At 36.1% G+C, this 19,326-nt stretch overlaps 2 protein-coding genes across 3 annotated transcripts; both read left to right on the top strand.

The window, feature by feature from the left end:
* The first annotated feature begins 2,214 nt into the window (after window positions 1-2,214).
* On the top strand, window positions 2,215-5,306 carry LOC118061380 (glucan endo-1,3-beta-glucosidase 1). Its single transcript, XM_035074812.2, has 4 exons — window positions 2,215-2,465; window positions 2,559-3,863; window positions 4,678-4,705; window positions 4,900-5,306. Exons 1-4 carry the CDS (start codon window positions 2,393-2,395, stop codon window positions 5,078-5,080), a joined length of 1,587 nt encoding a protein of 528 aa, XP_034930703.1. The 5' UTR covers window positions 2,215-2,392; the 3' UTR covers window positions 5,081-5,306.
* Window positions 5,307-10,438: 5,132 nt separating this feature from the next.
* LOC118061379 (uncharacterized) lies at window positions 10,439-17,457 on the top strand. 2 transcript variants are annotated; one of them, XM_073412216.1, is made up of 7 exons: window positions 10,439-10,637; window positions 10,768-10,844; window positions 10,948-10,984; window positions 12,069-12,273; window positions 12,725-12,866; window positions 13,008-13,125; window positions 17,122-17,457. In XM_073412216.1, exons 1-7 carry the CDS (start codon window positions 10,562-10,564, stop codon window positions 17,211-17,213), a joined length of 747 nt encoding a protein of 248 aa, XP_073268317.1. In that variant the 5' UTR covers window positions 10,439-10,561; the 3' UTR covers window positions 17,214-17,457. The 2 variants fall into 2 exon arrangements, with proteins under 2 accessions (XP_073268317.1, XP_034930702.2); XM_035074811.2 differs by lacking the exon at window positions 17,122-17,457 and having other exon boundaries at window positions 13,008-13,376.
* The last annotated feature ends 1,869 nt before the right edge of the window (window positions 17,458-19,326 follow it).

Genomic DNA, 19,326 nt, shown 5'->3' with positions numbered 1-19,326 from the left:
GTGGCTTCATCTACCGCAGCTTCTGCACGCTTCAACACTGTCCCAGCAGCTTCCTGAAGGTAAATTCTGGTCTCGCCTTATCTATGAAGTTTATGCATATTGTGCAATAGTTGAAGTTGAAGGGCTGGAGTCATGACGGAAGTATGCTGGGGGAGAACTTTATTTTATTACAAAAATAGATCATGATCACAATCCTGAAATGTTGCGCGATATATAATTAACGAAACACTACATGTAACTGTTCTAATTTTTCTAATTCTCAAAATTACATGTGATCACTATCTTTCTTGAACTCTCACACCACTAACTTGACTTCCTGCTTTAATCCTCCTACTCATTTGCTCATCCCATTTGATTATAACTAGAAATGGAGGTGATGAACAAAATACTCTCCGAGAGCGATGTAAACAATGATCGACTGGAATTTCCGGCTAGGAGTCTCTCGGCCTTCCCCATGCCAGATGGTCAGAACTCGGTCCAATTTGTTGCATTTGACATGCAAGAACAACAATGGAGATTTGAGGTCTCCATCCACAATGAAGGTAGGTATCCGAAACCTTGGCTAAATGGCGAATGGCATGACTATGTTCATCAGAAAGGGCTCAAGAAAGGAGATAAACTTACCTTGACTATGGACGAGGAAGAGAATGGCGAAAGAATTTATCGTATCAGAGCTGAAAGAAAGCATTACGGTTTCTGGTATTCATTTGATGATCAGCTGTAATAACTCTCCATAAATTGAAGCATGAGGCTGGGCTCATGTTTAGTGTGGCAGGCAAGCAGAAACTATCTTTTGGATCTGTCTGAAGTTCACTCTGGTTGTGTAATGAGTTAGGTCAAAATAGAATATGTGTCTGTCTTGAAGAAGGTAAGTCCTAGCTAGTCGTAAGAACTATTGTCCCTATGAATTTGTTGCCTGCGGTCTGCCTTGTGTTCTGTCCTTCTTGTATTTTATTTTATTGTATTGTATTATGCTTAGATAGGTGCTATGTGCTTTGTGTCTGTTGGGGTTGTTACCAGTTCCTACATCTTTTGATAGGCTTGTTCTACTGCCTCTGTACACAGCTCGAACAGGGAATGATTATTGTATCTTTACTTCTAATTATTATATATATATATTAAAAGAAAAGGGTCTTAAATGTTTGCATGCTTTTTAGTTCCCTGGCAATTTCGCATATTTTTGGGTAAAAAAAGAAGAAGATTTGCTGCTGCTAAATCTAGTTTCTTTCCAGTTTTATCTTGTCAACTATTGGCTTCCGTGTAAGATTTACTTGTATTTGTAAAATACAAAATAAGGAAAAAACAACAAACAAAAGAAATGTCCTGTGTGTGTTCAAGTGTTAATTATTTGATCGAATTAGTGAGCTCCAACAGACAACACTTTGATTTGATAAATTTTGAACATTAATAATTCTAAAACGTAAGTTAAACATTCCTATTTATACCATTTTTACATCGAAATCCTAATCAGAAAAGAATCTTCATCGAAAATCTATATAGCTAGTATATAATCTAATTAGCATTAGTATCTCTAAATAGGATAAAAAAGAAAAATAATTAAAGAAGTGATACAATAAATATGTAAAAAAACTCACTCGGTATTCGTCTGCCCTCATTCAAATATAAAAAACTGTCCTGGTGAGAAGAGCTAACTCTACAGAAAGACACTTTGGCAGGAAGTAGATGGTGCTGTCCTGGTGGGCTAGTTCTCTAACGTCTCTCTCACTGAAAATGCCAGCCTGTGATTGGCTTTCATCACTTCAAGAACTCGCCATGTCAACCTAGCTGAAGTTACCATAAGGCTCCTCCTCTTGTTCCAGTGCTTCCCCCTTTTGTATCGAAGAGAGCTTGGAAAAGATACAAAAAGAACTTGTCGGTCCCAAGGCCAGTTTAGGGAATTCATATAGATCAACAACCTTTTAGGGTAAACTTCAAATATGCCCCCCAAACTATTAGAATAGTATCGTTCTCACTCTCAGGCAATTTCTTATGTCAATATTATCACTAAATAGTAAATAGTGATTCTAATGTGTAGGAGAAAGTTATTATCCTTGCTGTATAATTTCTGAACGAAGTTTCTTTTACAAATCTTGAAGGATGAAATTGATATAAAAGATTATTTAGGGTTAAATTGTTACTAATTACATAGTTGGGGGTTATGATTAAGATTTGTCCCGCAATATGCCAATATCATTCGCTCTTGTCAGAAGCAGACTTCTTTGGAATTCTTTCTTCGTTCTTGAAGACAGCAAGCAAACTCCAAAGACAAACCAGAACCTACCTACAAAATTCACTTAAAAGAGAACCGCAAGACCCTACAAGATAATGCAAGAATCTTTAGCTGAACCAGAACCAGGAGATGAAGTAGTGAAACTCAAGTTCTTCCTCAGTTATGGCACTCTCTAAGCTTCCGCTCTCCACTATCTTCTTCTTGTTGTACACTTCGCTTTTTACAATATCACAAGGTAATTGACAGAAACCGCACTTGTTTATCCACTTTTTCAAGAAACTAAGAGCAACGCTTTCGTGGGTCTGATGTTTTTGTGTCAAATTTGCAGCTTTATCATCGAAAATAGCAGTGGCGCAAATCAAGGACCAACAAGATAATGAGCCGTTTGTGGGAATCAACATAGGAGTAGATGTGTCCAATCTAATGTCAGCAACAGAGCTTGTTTCGCTTCTACAATTTCAAAAGGTTACACATATCAGGCTTTATGATGCCGACCCTGACATGCTCAAGGCCTTGGCTAAGACCAAGATCCGGGTCATTATTAGTGTCCCGAATAATCAGCTTCTTGCTATTGGCTCCTCTAATGCAACAGCAGCTTCTTGGATTGGTAAAAATGTTGTTGCTTATTATCCACAAACTGTAATTACTGCAATTGCTGTTGGTGATGAGGTTTTGACTACTGTACCGTCTTCAGCTCCTTTGCTTGTGCCAGCTATGGAGTCTCTTTATAGTGCTTTAGTGGCTGCAAACTTGCATAATCAGATCAAGATTTCAACTCCACATTCTGCCTCAATAATTCTTGATCCATTTCCACCTTCTCAGGCTTTTTTTAATCAGAGTTGGAGCTCGGTTATGCAACCTTTGCTTCAGTTTTTATCAAAAACTGGCTCTCCTTTGATGATGAATCTTTATCCTTACTATGTGTTTATGCAAAATAAAGGAGTGGTGCCGCTTGAAAACTCTTTGTTTAAGCCCTTGACGCCGTCTAAAGAAATGGTTGATCCTAATACTTTGCTGCATTACACTAATGTTCTTGATGCTATGGTTGATGCTGCTTATTATTCGATGAAGAATTTTAATTTTACTGATGTCGTGGTTCTTGTTACTGAGAGTGGTTGGCCTTCAAAGGGTGATTCGAAGGAGCCTTATGCCACAATCGACAACGCAGATACTTATAATTCTAATATGATTAAGCATGTTCTTGATCAAAGCGGGACTCCTTTGCACCCTGAAATCACTTCTAGTGTGTACTTATATGAGTTGTTCAATGAGGACTTGAGGTCACCACCGGTATCAGAAGCAAATTGGGGGTTGTTTTATGCAAATGCGACGCCAGTTTATCTGCTTCATGTATCTGGAAGTGGGACCTTTTTGGCTAATGATACCACCAACCAAACATATTGTATTGTTATGGATGGTGTTGATTCAAAGACATTGCAAGCAGCATTGGATTGGGCATGTGGACCAGGACAGGCTAATTGCAGTGAGATTCAGCCAGGGGAGAATTGCTACCAGCCTAATAATGTGAAGAACCATGCCTCTTATGCATTTGATAGTTATTACCAGAAGGAAGGAAGGGCTGCTGGGTCCTGTGATTTCAAGGGTGTAGCCATGATCACCACTACCGATCCAAGTAAGTGTTTTATGCTCTTCTCCGCCATAAACAATCACAGGTCTTTTATGTTTCGTTTGATTTTAACAGAATACAGGGTATGATCTTGAATTTGTTTTGTCAATAGTGAGTCATTGAACTGCTGTTCTATATTAAAAATAGAATGTGTGGGTACTGCTTAGACAAACAATGTGGCCTAGTTCAAATCCAGAGCATTTACACGAGGGAGAAGGGAATGCTGTTAATTCAAATAGTGTATCTGCAGTCATTTATTAAGTGCCTTAGGGTAATTGAGTGGTCAAAAAGGTCACCTTAAGCTCAAGTATTTAGGATTAAAAGTTCAAAAGGTGCTAATTGCCTGATGCCACACCACTGAAGGAAAGTAAATAGTCGCACCCGCACCCTCCAATGATAATACTGATGGAAACTAATGAGAACAAATATGACTCCAAGGATAGATGCTGTGTGATTCCAGCCTGACAGGGTCACATGGGTTCTTGAGTGATTGGAGTGTGGAGAGGGCATGGAATAACATTCTGTGCTGTGAAGCAGCCAAGTCAAAAACAATTTATGATTTCAACTTGGAAACTATACCAAGTGAGCCCCATGGAGTCAGGAAAATAACAAAATCTCAAGGCCATGTATAACAAGATTGCTTTTGAAAATAATTCATCTTTCTTTCATAAATTCTTGCGAAATGAGTCCTGTTTGTGCTATGTTTTTCACCTGTTGGTTTTTTTGAAAATAATTCATCTTTCTTTCATAAACACCAAGTGCCAGGTTATTTTCTCCAAATCTAAGATCCATTTTCTTCCTTGTTGGTAAATGTTGGCAGGTCATGGAAGCTGTATATTTCCTGGAAGGTAACAAACTCTTCCCTTTAACATGGTGGCCTAATTGTTTCACCAGTATATCACACTTTAGTTCCTTTTCTGCATCTTTGCATTCCCTTTATGGTTGTCAAGAGATGGAAAATGCAAAAAGCAAAAAGCAAAACCATTACTTAATTAGAACACCTTGCAGCAATGCCTTACCGATCATCTAACTTTGGATGCAGCAAGAAAATAACGAATAAGACGAGGACGGTGGTGAATACAACCACACCAAGCAATGCAGCAGGTGGTTCAAGATTAATCAGTATCAGAAGCAGTAGAATCAGTGCAATGGACAAGGCATTGCAAGCTTTCTTGACTATAATTTTCTCTATTTTGTTACACATTCCTTTTGTGGCGTCTTGAGGTGTAAAATAAAACAATTTTTTGTAACCAAATAGTGTTTGATTCGTTGATGCTGATTAACTCTTGCTGTGCTAGGCTGTGTTTAGTCCAAGAATCGTTCGAAGCAAAGACTCACTTGAGTGATGGATCAGGTAGGATCCTCATCTTGAGAGGAGTTAAGTAATGACAATTTTTTTGTGGGCTCTTCTATGTAATCAATAAAGGGACCTAAAAAGTTGATTAGTACGGTATACTTTCTTTAAGCAAGAGAATACAACAGCAAACATGGAGGCCTAAAGAGAGGGATTGTTTGGGGCCATGATTATGAGCAAGAGAATAAGAGGATCTTCAAGAGATATTCCTTGTTTTGAAAATTTAAGCCATTCTTGTCATAAACAGCAGCGAAGGGTGCTACGTAGAGGACTCTTGAAAATTTACCTCAACACACCAGCCAGATTGCTGGCCCCATAATGTGAATCCAAGATGCTCAAATGACACGAGCAAGAACCGAAAGCACATCATCAGCTCATGAATGCCTTGCGGGTCCCACCTACGCTCCTTTGTCCCATAGGTCCCACTTGTGTCCCAACGTGTGATTTTTTAGCGGTTCCTCCTTCAATGTTTTGTCCACAGAGTTGGACTTTGTTCCACACTCAAAAGTGGTAACCAGCATGAACTTTCAAAAACTTGTAAAAATGCAATCTTTGTTGCACAAAATCAAATTTATTAAACCTGTTTGTTATACGATCCGGGTTAGAAGTCATGCAGATTAAATGAGCTTTCATTAATCTGTTTCAATTTTTTCTTTTAAAAAACCAAGATTGTTTTAAAAATATAAAAAAAAGATTTTGATGGAACGATAAATTAATATGTTAGATAAACTGGGTTATCATATATTTGATTTAATTGGAACTTCAATCTAAATTAAGCTTGATCAAGTTTAATAATTATGCAAAAATAATTAGTTCTCGATTAACCCAACAAACACTTTAAAGATTTTGTATGTAACTTTTCATATTAAAATGAATTTTTTTTTGTTAATTAAATTAACTATCCATGTCATCCCCAATATCAATTTATGGATTGTCCAGAATCTACTGATTTAGTGAGCTCCGATAGGTGGCTGAGTTATTCAAGTTGTGAAGAATATCTAAGCTGCTTGTGCTTGAAAATGGCTGCAGTAATTTTTAGTTTTGTGGTGCAATTGTGTATGAAATGAAGCAAATGATCATCACCATTAGAAAGCATGATCGTCAAACTGAAATAAGTTAAACATGATAGTCAAACTGAAATGATTCTAGTTCTTCCCGCTGCTTTGAATTTGCTGGAGATGCAGGAGCTTCTAGCCTTAAATAATCATATTAAATTCCACGAAGCACCTCTTACCTGTACTAAAAAACATGGAATTATCTCTATTTAATAATAATAAAAAAAAATATTTGTTAAAAAATAATATAAATTATATCCTGAAATCTCGCTTATTAGTATAAGCTATTGAATTAAGATGATTTTTTAACATGGTATCAGAACCTTGATGATTAAGCGGTCACGAGTTCGAATATCACCGTCTTTATTTATTTGATAAAAATTAAACACAAGGTAATGTTGGCATGTGCAAGTTTTAAGTCCAAAGGGTTTTTATTTGAGGGGGTGTATTATAAAATAATATAAATCACATTCTAGGAGCTCATCTAACAACTTAAATTATTGGGTTGAGATGGTTTTTTGAGAATAACAATGCTAAATAGCCGTTATAATCCATGAATTCCATGCCGACAAACTGCATTCTCTTCTCCCAAATTCATCACTTGGAAGACCATGTGTTCTTGATCCATATCATTGAGATACACCTGCAAGAATGCTGGAGTTAACATTTTCGAAAATATTTAAGAGTTTTGTGTTTTTTTTTTTCCAGTTAACTTCGCAATCTTCACCTGGAGGTCAGAACGGGTTGCTGAGGCGATGGCCAATCTCAGCTTGTAAATCCCATTTTTTATTGAGTTGAGAAGAAATTTAAATGTCCATGTTGATGGAATGTACTTATCTGCTACCCTTCTGTCAATGAAGAAACATCAGAAAATGCTATTTACTATAAGCTGCAGAGTTTGAAGAGTGGATGTCATCAGTTTTAGAGGTGCAATTGTGAGTTGAACAATGGCACCAGACCACCATGAAAAACCATTTTCTTTTATGGTTTATAGAGATCAAAAGAGTCAAGCCTTGTGTCCATTTGTAAAATCTACACTGAATCATGCTGCTGTCAGGAATCATGATTTGAGGTACAATGTCGAAAAGAAGACTCATTCTTCAAGAACTACCATAACATGACTCCGATGAGAGGTTTAATAAGAGAAGGAAAAAAACCTGTCTACATGAGCAAAGAACCAATCTTTTTTGGATCACTGATGCCTATTGTGAAAGTCTGATCAGATTCAGGATGCACATCTGTGTATCTGTCCCACAATCCATATTGCCTGAACCTGATTTATAGGAGAAAGGATCTTGAAAAAGATAAGGTCAGCACAATTCCAAAACGCAAGACCATTTTCAATGTATGTTATGAACTAGGGCTTTGTCAGAGATTTGGATCATCAGATTGAGATAAACGAACTGCTTACTTTTCAGGGCTGTTGACAAATAGCGTGTTCACGTAGCTTGAGCCGGCGGCAAGCAAGAAAGTCTTCAGATCAAAAGGGAGGGAGTTCTCCGGGAAACCAGACTGTGGTAAATTTTTGAACGATGCAGTACAGAAAATGGGAAGTCAGGATTTTAAAGACTGTGATAACCTCATTGAAAGATCCATTCCTCATTTCTTGGTCAATTTACTTAGCCAGCAATGTTTATCTCTTTCTTTCCTCATTCCACAGGATGTGAAGCCTTATAGCCCATCGTAGAGCCCATCTTGACCACAGGTGCAAGTCACAAGCCCATCATGGAACCCAACCCGGGCAACAGATATAGCCCATCCTGGAGCATAAGGCAAGTAATTGCTGTTTGATATTTTATCTTATGGTAGGATTTTTAAAAACATTATATATTTTTGTGTGTTTTTATTCGAAAAATCTAGAAACCATTGCGTGTTACCAAATGTATATTTATTTTATATTTTAATTAGAAAAGTAATAAAGGTTATTTTTTTAAAATGATTTTTATTTATAGATTTAAAAATAATAATTTATTTAATTTATTATTAATATCACCATATAAAAAAATTAATTTAAAATTAAAAAAAATAATAAAAAATATGGTTATTACGAAAAGTTAAATACAAAACCTTAGGTCCTAATTTTTTTTTTATGTTTCAAAAGCGTTTTTAAAAAAAAAAATTATATTTTTTTCTTTATTTTAAATTAATATATTTTTTTTTGTTTTTAGATCATTTTGATACGCTGATGTTAAAAATAAATTTTAAAAAATAAAAAAATATATATTATTTTAATATATTTTCTAATAAAAAATATTTTTAAAAATAACTAAATAATCCTTTCAAACCCGCTTTTATTCTAACACTGTCTTGTCTTTCTTTTGATGGCTACCGCTCCTAGAAACACCATCATTTTTGTTCATCAGCTTTGATAATGATGGTGTTGATAAAGGGCTTTTTGAAAAGAAGCTTAACTATTTGTCATAGTGAGTCAGCTTATTTATAATAATTGTCACAATCATTAACATTCAATAAAACATGGACTTAGAATTTAGTAGCATTGTTTTCTCCATGTATCATCACTATCAAGGGATGGGAATATCTATGGCAAACGTTCCTTTGAAAAGACGAAACTTAAAGAAAGGTTTGGCACAAAACCTAGACAAGAATTCTCCAATATCTTTTTTCCATTTTAGCATTAATTATGCTTCCGATATCATAAAACACTTGTCCATGCTTGTGGCAAATCCATCCAAATTAAGAATATTTCCCCATTTTAAACCGTTTTCTAGGTTAAACATTTTAAAGGTTAAAAAAAATTATAATTCTCAATTGAGTTATTAAAAAGTTTTAAAACTTTAGATGGAGACTTCTAATACCATACTTTAACTTTGGTTAAAATTTCAAAATTTTTGAAAAAATTCAGAAATTTAAGGAAAAAATCATAATTTAACCAGTTTTATATTATTTGGCGTAATTTTTAATCTGACCATCAAATTGAGCTAAAATTTTATAAGGGATCTTAAAATATATATTTAATAAAATCTGGTTAAAATTTTAGAATGAACGGAGTTTGAAAGTATTAAAAAAAAAAGATCGTCAAATAAAAGCAAAACAACTCATGATTATTTGCCATTAAAAAAATAAAATAAAAAATCAGCTATTACTTCCTTTTATATGTTGCCGACTGGGCAAAAGCGGAATAGAAAAGGAAAGAAAAGAAAAGGCGAGAGAGAAAGAGAGAAAAGTAAGGGAAAAACATAAAAAAAATCCAAGAAAAAAAAAAAAAGTAACTTCAATAATGAATTTATTTTTTCCTTTCACTTCAATTTTATGTATTTTTAAATATTTTAGTAATGTATTTGAATTAAAATTTTACTATTAACTTTAAAAATTTATGTACATGAGTTAATAATTGATCTTGAAAATTTTTAAAAAATTCATCACATCCCAACATTCATAATTTGTTTTACCATTTGTGTAACAATGAAATAGAAGAAGAAAAAGAACAAAAACCATTAATTTATGCTTCCCATCATGCCCTCTCTCAACCTCGAGAGAGAAAAAAAAACTATCCCACCATCAATGGTGCAGTTTAAAACCCTATCAAGCTCCTATTCTATAAATTAATTCTTGGTATGTTTCCTTGAGTTCATGCAAGGCTTAGGTCATGTGCCCATGTTCTTTCACTTTCAAACGCCTGGGTTTTCTAGCTTTGTTTTGTTGTGAAATTTCTTGCTGTAACGTTTGGTTTAGGTTATTGGGCGTGGGAATTTGCTCTGGGAATGGTTGCTTGCATGTTTAGTTTGCTATTTTGAGAGGTTACCTTTTGTTTTATTTGAACGAATATTAAGAAATGATCTCATCAAGAATATTATGATTTGCAGCTGTACAACCTGCAGCAATAAGAGTGGCTGAGAATAGAGATGAAAGGCAAGGCAGTAAAAAAGTCAAGATTTTCAATTAATTACCTTTTGGATACAAGTGTAGTTTTCTCAACTTTTCTTTTCACCCAATGATCATGGAGGCATTCCTTGAACAAAATTATTAACCCAAGTCTCTGAAATTCCTTGCCCAGTTTTTCCTTTCTGTAATCGAAACCCTAGGATGACTAAAATGGCCGCCGTATAAGAAAAAAGCTGAGCAAAGTGACAAAATTATGAACCCAAGTCTCCCTGCTATTTATTCTCTTTTGTATTGCATAGACGAAGCCAGTACTTTTCTCCATCTTTCTTTTTGATGAATCCCATAGACGACAATGGAGAGAATTGAAGCTGAGAGCTCTCCAAATAAAGGGTCTCCATCGTCTTCTCTTGACGCGGGTGCTCGTGAGGAACAGTACTGAGAGACGATCAAAAATGCCCAGGCTTCGTTGGACACCAGATCTTCATCACTGCTTTGTGCATGCAGTTGAAAGGCTTGGTGGAGAGGATCGTAAGTTATCTCTTAGATTTTATATACACAACCCCTTCACTTTGTTTTTTTTATAATTTATAAATATGATTTCTAGTTTTTACATGTTTTTTATTATTATGGGGGTTTTGTATAATATTAATCATCATAGGGGCAACTCCAAAGATGGTTCTGCAGATCATGGATGTGGAGGACCTTACCATATCTCACGTAAAGAGCCACCTTCAGGTTGGTTATGATCAAATTTGCTGATTTTTTAAAAAAAAAAAAAACTTTGTTATAACTCTGAATTAAGAGCTTTTAGTAAAAGCTTCGGCATGTTTGTGGCCAGATGTACAGGAGCACGAAGCATGAGCGGATGATCCAAGGTACATAATAAATGTATTAAGTATTAATTAATGGATCATATTTATGCTTAATATTTATTCTTTGTAGAGGAGAAATAGTCAAAGGAAATGGCAGTGTTTATCAATGGCATTAATTATGAGTTTATGTGAAGGTAACCAAGCAATGATTGCCATGTAATTAAGCTAATGAATAATCTTAATTATTTTTCCTTAGTTCTGAGAATAATTATATGTACTTTATATATGTGAGAATGTTATCATCTAAAAGAAGAATTACATTAAAGCTGCAACAGTACGTGATAGACGTTATTCAGCTCCATGCCCAAACACACACACACCCACTAAAAATAAAGTATTTATTTATTGGAGAAATTAGAATCTTTATTGAGTTGAATATGAATAGTTTATGATCGATTATTTATTCTTAGATTTTTATTGTTATTCACTTAATGGAAAAAAATTCATTTTAATAAGTTTCTTGGAATTTTAACAATATTAATGTGCATTCTTAAATAAGATTCAACAAACTCAAATGTACTCAAATATCTATGTGTAAGGACATATCCTAAGCAATAAACTAGGAGGGAAAATAAAGAGAAAAAAGATATTAAAAACAGAGGAGCTAAGCTAAGCATCAGGTAAGAAGAGTGTAAAAAATTAAGCTGAATTTGTGAAGAAATTGTGCATAAAAATCAACCAAAAACACTATTCATCATCCTCTTTTTATTAATAATTTTAAAACTAAAACTGATTATTATCAGAATAAATTCTCTTCATTACCAACTTATATTACCCGCTGTAAAATCATAATTAAACCTAACAATTTTAGGTTTAACTCTAACGTTTTTTTGCTGAAAAAATTGTCTAAGCTTTAAAAAGCTTTTGAGTTTCTCAAAATATATCAATTTAAAATTTTTTTAGATCAAATATATATTTACCCATAATTTATTTAAATTATACTAATATTCCATGTTAAAGAGTGTATTTTAAAAAATAAATTTTAACAAAGTTTTAATTTTAGGATTGAGTGCATTTTACTTTTAATTTAATTTCAAATACATACATTAAAATATCAAAATTTCCCAACATGATTTCCTTGGCGCAGAAGCTGACATGAAAGCAAAGAAGAACGGTAAGGAGCCTAGGATGCATCATTCAAATTATTTCTCACATACAATGTGCTGCCAGCAGAATCGTTTAAATGGCAAGGGACTCGTCAATAACAAGGCACTTCTCTATCAAGGTTGTGGAGGTGTTCATAATCCTGCTAACGGGCTTGCCCTAAAAAATGCTAGCTTGACATCTCAAAGGTTCGTCAATTTCAATCTTTTTTCTCCACAACGTATTTCTAATAATTATATCAATTAATAATGGGATTACATTTATTTACAGTCAGGGATTCATAACTCATGTCTTTGGTTGGATGGACCTACAAGTTAAATATTATAACTCTGATTTTAAACAATTAAGGATTAAATTCACAAAATCTAAAACGGGACGAAATAGGAAACAAAAAGCTAATTCTGTTGAGCAATTAAAGTGCAAAATATTGACCATCACAGCTAATTAAGAAAAAAGAATTTCATTATTAGTAGTAGTCAAAATCCTCACTCATGAGATGCGTTATTCTCTTGCTTTTCTACTCATTACATCTTTTTCTCTGCTATCATGTTCTTTTGTAATGATTTTTTCCTTTTGGTCAGACTTATTGAGAATCAAATACCCATATATATATGAGTACAGTTTGGGGTATATTTGCAGGAGACAGAAGAAAGGGCGCCAGTGGATTGGAAAGAGAGTGAAAGAACCATTCTTACATGAAGAAATAGCAAGCGAGGAGTGCGAGCAGAAACCTGATACTTACATTATCTTCACTGATCTACTCAAGAGCTGCGTTAGCAAAGTAATCTCCCAACTCCTTATCAAGTATTTATTAATATTTTGTGATATGTTCCAAGCGATCTCCTAAGAAACTCAATATATATATATTGAAATTAATTTCGTAGAACTGAATACGTGCAGTTTATGGTATTTGATATTTCAGGAGACGAATGACCAAGATAAGAAGATGCCAGCAGCAGCCTCAGGTTGCAAGAAAAGCCATCAGAGTTTAGAAGAATCGACTGAGATTGCACGGAGAACAGATGGTGACAGAACGTCTTTGATGGGGACACCAGGCCCACGCCACAGATTACACGAGTATATGGACGGAGACGACGTAGGATGGCCCAGCCTGTCACGCTTTGGTTGGGAGACTAAGCCCATTGGGCCTATCTCATTGTTGTTTTTATTTATTTAGCCCATTTGGGCCGGCTCATTGTAATTTTATTTATTTAGCCCCTTTGGGCTTGCTCATTGTTATTTTTATTATTTATGTTAAACAGTTTGGTTTGATGGGCCGAGCCCAATAGCAGGATGTTCTAGGTTGAGACTATTTATATGCTCTTTTGTTATTTGGGAAGACACTTTTGAATGAATGAAAAAATGCAGATTTGCACATCTCCAACCCCTCTCCTCCTCTTCTTTAGCTTCTTTCTTCTTTAAAGCTTCTTTCTTTTTCTTGCTTTAATTCTTTTACTTATTGTTCCGCGTCAAATTTGGTATCAGAGCACGGCTTTTAATTGTTCTTACAATTAATCGATCTATGTGTTACAACTAATCTGAAAAAAAAAAAAAGTTACTGTTCATCGAAAAAAAAAAAATTTACTGTTCATCCGCGACTAACTGGGTTTCCAGCAGCGGTGCCCCTGCCATCTGCGACGTCTCAGCCAGTCACAGAGGCACCCCTGCCATCAACGGCGCTTCTACCATCAGCGGCGCCTCCACCCGTCACAGCGACAAACCCACCACCGAGAAGACCTGCAAATCCACCGATCCACGCCGAGTTGCTACCTCCGACACAGACCAGCGGCAACCACCAGACTGACACCGCAGGAGACATCAGTGGATCTCCGGCCTCGGCAACACAAAACCACCCACAACAACCCACAGCGCCGCCCTTGTCTTCGGTTCCAAACCATCAGTCGCAACCATCGGTATACCTGCACTGTTAACACCCAAGAAAGATGGATCATGGAGAATGTGTATTGACAGTCGAGCCATAAATAGAATTACAATCAAGTATCGTTTTCCAATTCCTCGATTGGATGACATGCTAGATATGATGGCAGGAGCCCAAATCTTTTCTAAGATTGACTTAAAAAGTGGGTATCATCAGATTAGGATCCGTCCTGGAGATGAGTGGAAAACAGCTTTTAAGACTAAGGATGGTTTATATGAATGGCTAGTCATGCCTTTTGGCCTGTCTAATGCACCAAGCACTTTTATGAGAGTAATGACACAAGTGCTTCGGCCATTTATGGGAAAGTTCTTGGTGGTATACTTTGATGATATTCTTATTTACAGCAAAACCAAGGAAGAACATTTCGATCATCTTATTCAGGTTTGTACCACCCTAAGAAAGACAAGTTTGTTTGCAAATGTCAAAAAGTGTTCATTCTTTACTGATCAAGTGGTCTTTTTAGGGTTTATAGTATCATGGAAAGGAGTTTCTGCTGATCCCCAAAAAGTTCAAGCGATAGTAGATTGGCCGGAACCTAAGACTATTCATGAGGTTCGTAGTTTTCATGGGCTTGCCACTTTCTATCGTCGTTTTATTAAGGGATTTAGCACCATCATGTCACCTATTACAGATTGTTTGAAACAAGGTGAGTTTAAGTGGAGTAAAGGAGCTAATAGGGCATTTGAAGAGGTTAAGAAGAAAATGACGGAGGCCCCAGTAATGCGGCTACCTGATTTTACTAAAGTGTTTGAAGTAGAATGTGATGCTTCGGGAGTTGGCATAGGTGGAGTACTTAGTCAAGAACGTCACCCTGTAGCTTACTTTAGTGAGAAACTTAATGAGGCAAAACAAAAGTACTCAACTTATGATAAGGAGTTTTATGCGGTGGTTCAGGCCTTGCGCTATTGGCGTCATTACTTGTTACCACAAGAGTTTGTTCTTTACTCCGATCATGAGGCCCTTCGCTATCTTAACTCCCAAAAGAAGCTTAATCATAGGCATGGTCATTGGGTTGAATATTTGCAAGCATACTCATTTGTTTTGAAACATAAATCTGGAATAGAGAATAAGGCTGCAGATGCTTTGAGTCGTCGGGTGACGCTGTTATCTGTAATGAGTGTTGGAGTCACAGGATTTGAGAGACTTAAGGAGGAGTATGAATCTTGCCCAGAATTTGGAGAAATATACTTGACATTGAAGGATGAGCATCACCGTGTTATAAATGGTTATCACCTCCAAGATGGGTACCTATTTCGAGATAATAAGCTTTGTATCCCGAAAACATCTGTGCGTGATTTTTTGATATGGGAGATTCATGCTGGAGGTCTCTCAGGACATTTTGGAAGGAATAAAACCATCGAAGAAGTGGAACGTCAGTTTTTTTGGTCTAGTTTGAAAAGAGATGTCGCCAAATTAGTAGGTCAGTGTCGAACTTGCCAACTCGCTAAGCATAGAAAACAAAATACTGGTCTTTACACTCCATTACCCGTGCCTACTTGCCCTTGGCAAGATGTAAGCATGGATTTTGTGCTTGGGCTTCCACGTACTGCAAAGAAACATGATTCTATTTTTGTGGTTGTCGATCGCTTCTCTAAGATGGCCCATTTTATTCCTTGTACTAAGACCACAGATGCTTCCAGAGTCGCAAAACTCTATTTTGACGAGATTGTCAAGTTGTACGGCCTTCCCCAAACCATAGTTTCAGATAGGGATGTTAGATTTACAAGTTATTTCTGGAAAACCCTTTGGCATATGGTGGGAACCAAATTGAAGTTTTCTACTGCTTACCACCCCCAAACTGATGGTCAAACTGAGGTGGTTAACAGGAGTTTGGGTAACCTTTTAAGGTGTCTAGTGAGTGATCATAATCGGAATTGGGATCTGATTCTTCCTACGGCCCAGTTTGCCTATAATAGCTCCATCAATAGGTCAATAGGCATGAGTCCCTTTGAAGTTGTACATGGTTACAAGCCTAGGAGACCTTTAGATCTTCTTCCTATGTCCCTTCATGCTAGAGTGTCTGAGTCAGCCGAGTCTTTTGCACATAGAATTCAGGATTTGCATATTGAGATCACTAAACAAATTCAAGCAAGTAATGCGTAATATAAACTTCAAGCTGATGCACATAGACGACATAATGAGTTTAATGTTGGAGACTATGTTATGATACGGATTAGACCCGAACGGTTTCCTTCGGGAGCTAATCGAAAATTGCATGCACGTAGTGCCGGGCCTTTCAAAGTGCTACAACGGGTTGGTCCAAATGCTTATGTTCTTGATTTACCACATGATTTTGGCATTAGCTCTACATTTAACATTGAGGATCTAGTTGCATACCACAAACCACTTCCTATTCCAAATGACCCATTCGAAACACCACTTAACCCCCCTCCTGATGATCCTAATGAAACCTCTATCCCTTTTACCTTGACATCAGCACAAAAGGATAATATTGATGCTATTCTGGATGAACAAGTTGTTTTTAACAGGAATGGTGAGATTCAGCGGTTTCTAGTTCGCTGGGTGGGTCGACCCGACTCAGACTGCACTTGGATTACTAGAGATACTTTGCAACAGCTTGACCCAGATCTTTGGGAGTACTATCAGAGTCGGCCACTGCTACACTCGACAGGGTCGAGTTTCTCTAACCCCGGGAGAGTTGATGGGGACACCAGGCCCACGCCACAGATTACACGAGTATATGGACGGAGACGACGTAGGATGGCCCAGCCTGTCACGCTTTGGTTGGGAGACTAAGCCCATTGGGCCTATCTCATTGTTGTTTTTATTTATTTAGCCCATTTGGGCCGGCTCATTGTAATTTTATTTATTTAGCCCCTTTGGGCTTGCTCATTGTTATTTTTATTATTTATGTTAAACAGTTTGGTTTGATGGGCCGAGCCCAATAGCAGGATGTTCTAGGTTGAGACTATTTATATGCTCTTTTGTTATTTGGGAAGACACTTTTGAATGAATGAAAAAATGCAGATTTGCACATCTCCAACCCCTCTCCTCCTCTTCTTTAGCTTCTTTCTTCTTTAAAGCTTCTTTCTTTTTCTTGCTTTAATTCTTTTACTTATTATTCCGCGTCAGTCTTCATCCCTAAACTCAAATGTTTCCAAGCCCCTTTTGAAGCTTAGCAAAGCAAAGAGTAGCTCAGGTGTTTCTCTTGAGCTCACTCTTGCTTAAAGTAAGCAAATTATGAAGCGCTAATCAACATTTTGGAGCCTTTTGAGAAGTCTCTCGACCTGATCATTTTTGTAAGTCCCAGCAGGAACTTGAGGAAATTAATCACCCAAACTTTGTAATTCAAATAGACTCCTCAGAAGTTAGTATATTTGCTAATTTGTGAACAAAAAGAAGGCTGGGGACCTAAAATTTTAAGTCTCTGCATTTGAATGTTCTTCAATGCCAAGTGCTGACGAGCAAATAGCCTGGATGATTAGGTTTTTTTTATAAAAAAAATATTAATTGCAAGTATGTCGACGGCCATCCCTCTTTAGATTGAATCTTACATATTAACTAATAAGATATGGTTATATATATATAGCTCTAAAATAATTAAGAAAATATTAAAATTAATTTATTATCTTTTCAAATAAAAAACATTTTAAAAAATACTTTCAATCATATTATTAAATACATACTTAAATTTCCTGATGTAGCAACAAATTTAGCAGACAATTAATGGAAAAGGTCAAGAGGTCTTAAATATTTTGTCATGGTATAGAAACCTGGAAATTAGGGATTATAAATTTTCCTATGCCACACCCAAAATTGTCGGCAGTAAAAGCAACCTATTTATCGGCGATTTATTGCAATAGGGTCATTTTTTTTTCATATATATATAACCACCTCATTTCCTGTTTCTTTTCATTAACAGTTATGCCTACTAGCTACTCATGTGCTTTAATTAATATTGCTCGTATTTCATGTTATATGGATAATATAAATCTTTTCTTTTTTTTTTTTTCTTTTTTTGTAAATAGAGAATTTTTTTTTCCATGCTAGTTTCTCGTTGGCTATTTGGCACTAGTATCTGTTAATAACACCCTCGATTATTATAAAAAAAGAACAAAGAAAAAAAAATCAGTATAAGATTGTATTATGTTTATGCAAGTTTCACGTAAAAGCTTTTATTTGAAATTAAACAGTGTATCATGAAGTATTATGAAATTATTCTTAAAATTTTATTTAACAATTTAAAATTTAAAATTAAACTAATTCGTTAAATTGAATGCATTCTCCCCCCTTGAGTTGCATGATACTTAATGGAATGTTTTTATTAAACAAATTTCTGGAGAATGCATCAATATATATGAACGAACATGATGTGATCATCAAAACTTAAGATTAGAAAAATAATCTTGATGGACAAAAGAAAACGACTCGAAAATATCTTGCCAATGGAAATAAATAAATGTGGGGTGTCTCTTGGTGTGGTCCTAAGTTACTAGATAACTCACCATTTGAATGGCCTCACATGGATTTTGGGGAATTTCATAAAAATGCATGGCAACTACTATCTTTTGCCTCTTGGTGTGTTCCTAAATTACTAGAAAGAAATGAATGAATGAATGTTAGTGGTGAATTCTATTGAAAGCTAGCTAGGTTCATCAATGGAGGATTGATTGATATAGGGAGAGGCGACATTGTGTGGGGGCAGTTTCTCACTGAAGGCAGATGGCTCTATTAACTATATAAACACGGCGTATAAATGATTGGATGTGTAGAATTTGCAACATTAATTCTCAACTACACCCTTAATTTCATCAACTAGTCATCTCGAAGTTCTACGGCTATATATATAAATTCTCTACTGGTTTGGTCATTGCATAAGAAAACATCATCTCAAGCTAGTTAAGGTGTTTCTTTCTCCTAATGATGGCTGCAAGGCTTATTTTGTCTTTGCTTTTTGCACTTGTTCTTATCACAGATGCTAGGAAGTTAGCAATGAGCAAGGAGGGTGCACTTCATGGGGAAGAGACATCCAACTCTAATTATGTCCCTGGTTATGACTTTGGATCTGGATCTGGTTTTGGTGCTGGCTTTGGCGGTGGAGCTGGAAAGGGAAGTCTTGGTGGTGGAGGAGGGGGAGGGGGAGGTGGTGGAGGTGGTAAAAAAGGTGGAGGGTTTGGCTTTGGCTTTGGAAGTGGATTTGGGTCTGGAAGTGGAGGTGGAGGTGGTGGTGGGGGCGGAGGTGGTGGTGGGGGCAGTGATTCTCAAGGTGGTGGGAAAGGTGGTGGTTACGGTGGCGGATACGGTGGTGGGTTTGGAGGTGCACGGCCTTGACAAGAACTCG

This window comes from Populus alba, chromosome 11 (genome assembly GCF_005239225.2).
Source record: "Populus alba chromosome 11, ASM523922v2, whole genome shotgun sequence".
Taxonomy (NCBI): Eukaryota; Viridiplantae; Streptophyta; class Magnoliopsida; order Malpighiales; family Salicaceae; genus Populus; species Populus alba.
The sequence above is the reverse complement of the archived record's forward strand: the minus strand, read 5'-3'. Positions and strand labels throughout refer to the sequence as shown.

Bases quoted from the DNA above. Each gene is read 5' to 3' on its own strand.
- LOC118061379 (XM_035074811.2), top strand. From the start codon at position 10,562: ATGCCCAGGCTTCGTTGGACACCAGATCTTCATCACTGCTTTGTGCAT. The intron at 10,638-10,767 runs GTAAGTTATCTC...TAATCATCATAG, and splicing joins AAGGCTTGGTGGAGAGGATC to GGGCAACTCCAAAGATGGTT. The intron at 10,845-10,947 runs GTTGGTTATGAT...GTTTGTGGCCAG, and splicing joins ACGTAAAGAGCCACCTTCAG to ATGTACAGGAGCACGAAGCA.
- LOC118061380 (XM_035074812.2), top strand. From the start codon at position 2,393: ATGGCACTCTCTAAGCTTCCGCTCTCCACTATCTTCTTCTTGTTGTAC. The intron at 3,864-4,677 runs GTAAGTGTTTTA...AAATGTTGGCAG, and splicing joins GATCACCACTACCGATCCAA to GTCATGGAAGCTGTATATTT. The intron at 4,706-4,899 runs GTAACAAACTCT...CTTTGGATGCAG, and splicing joins AGCTGTATATTTCCTGGAAG to CAAGAAAATAACGAATAAGA.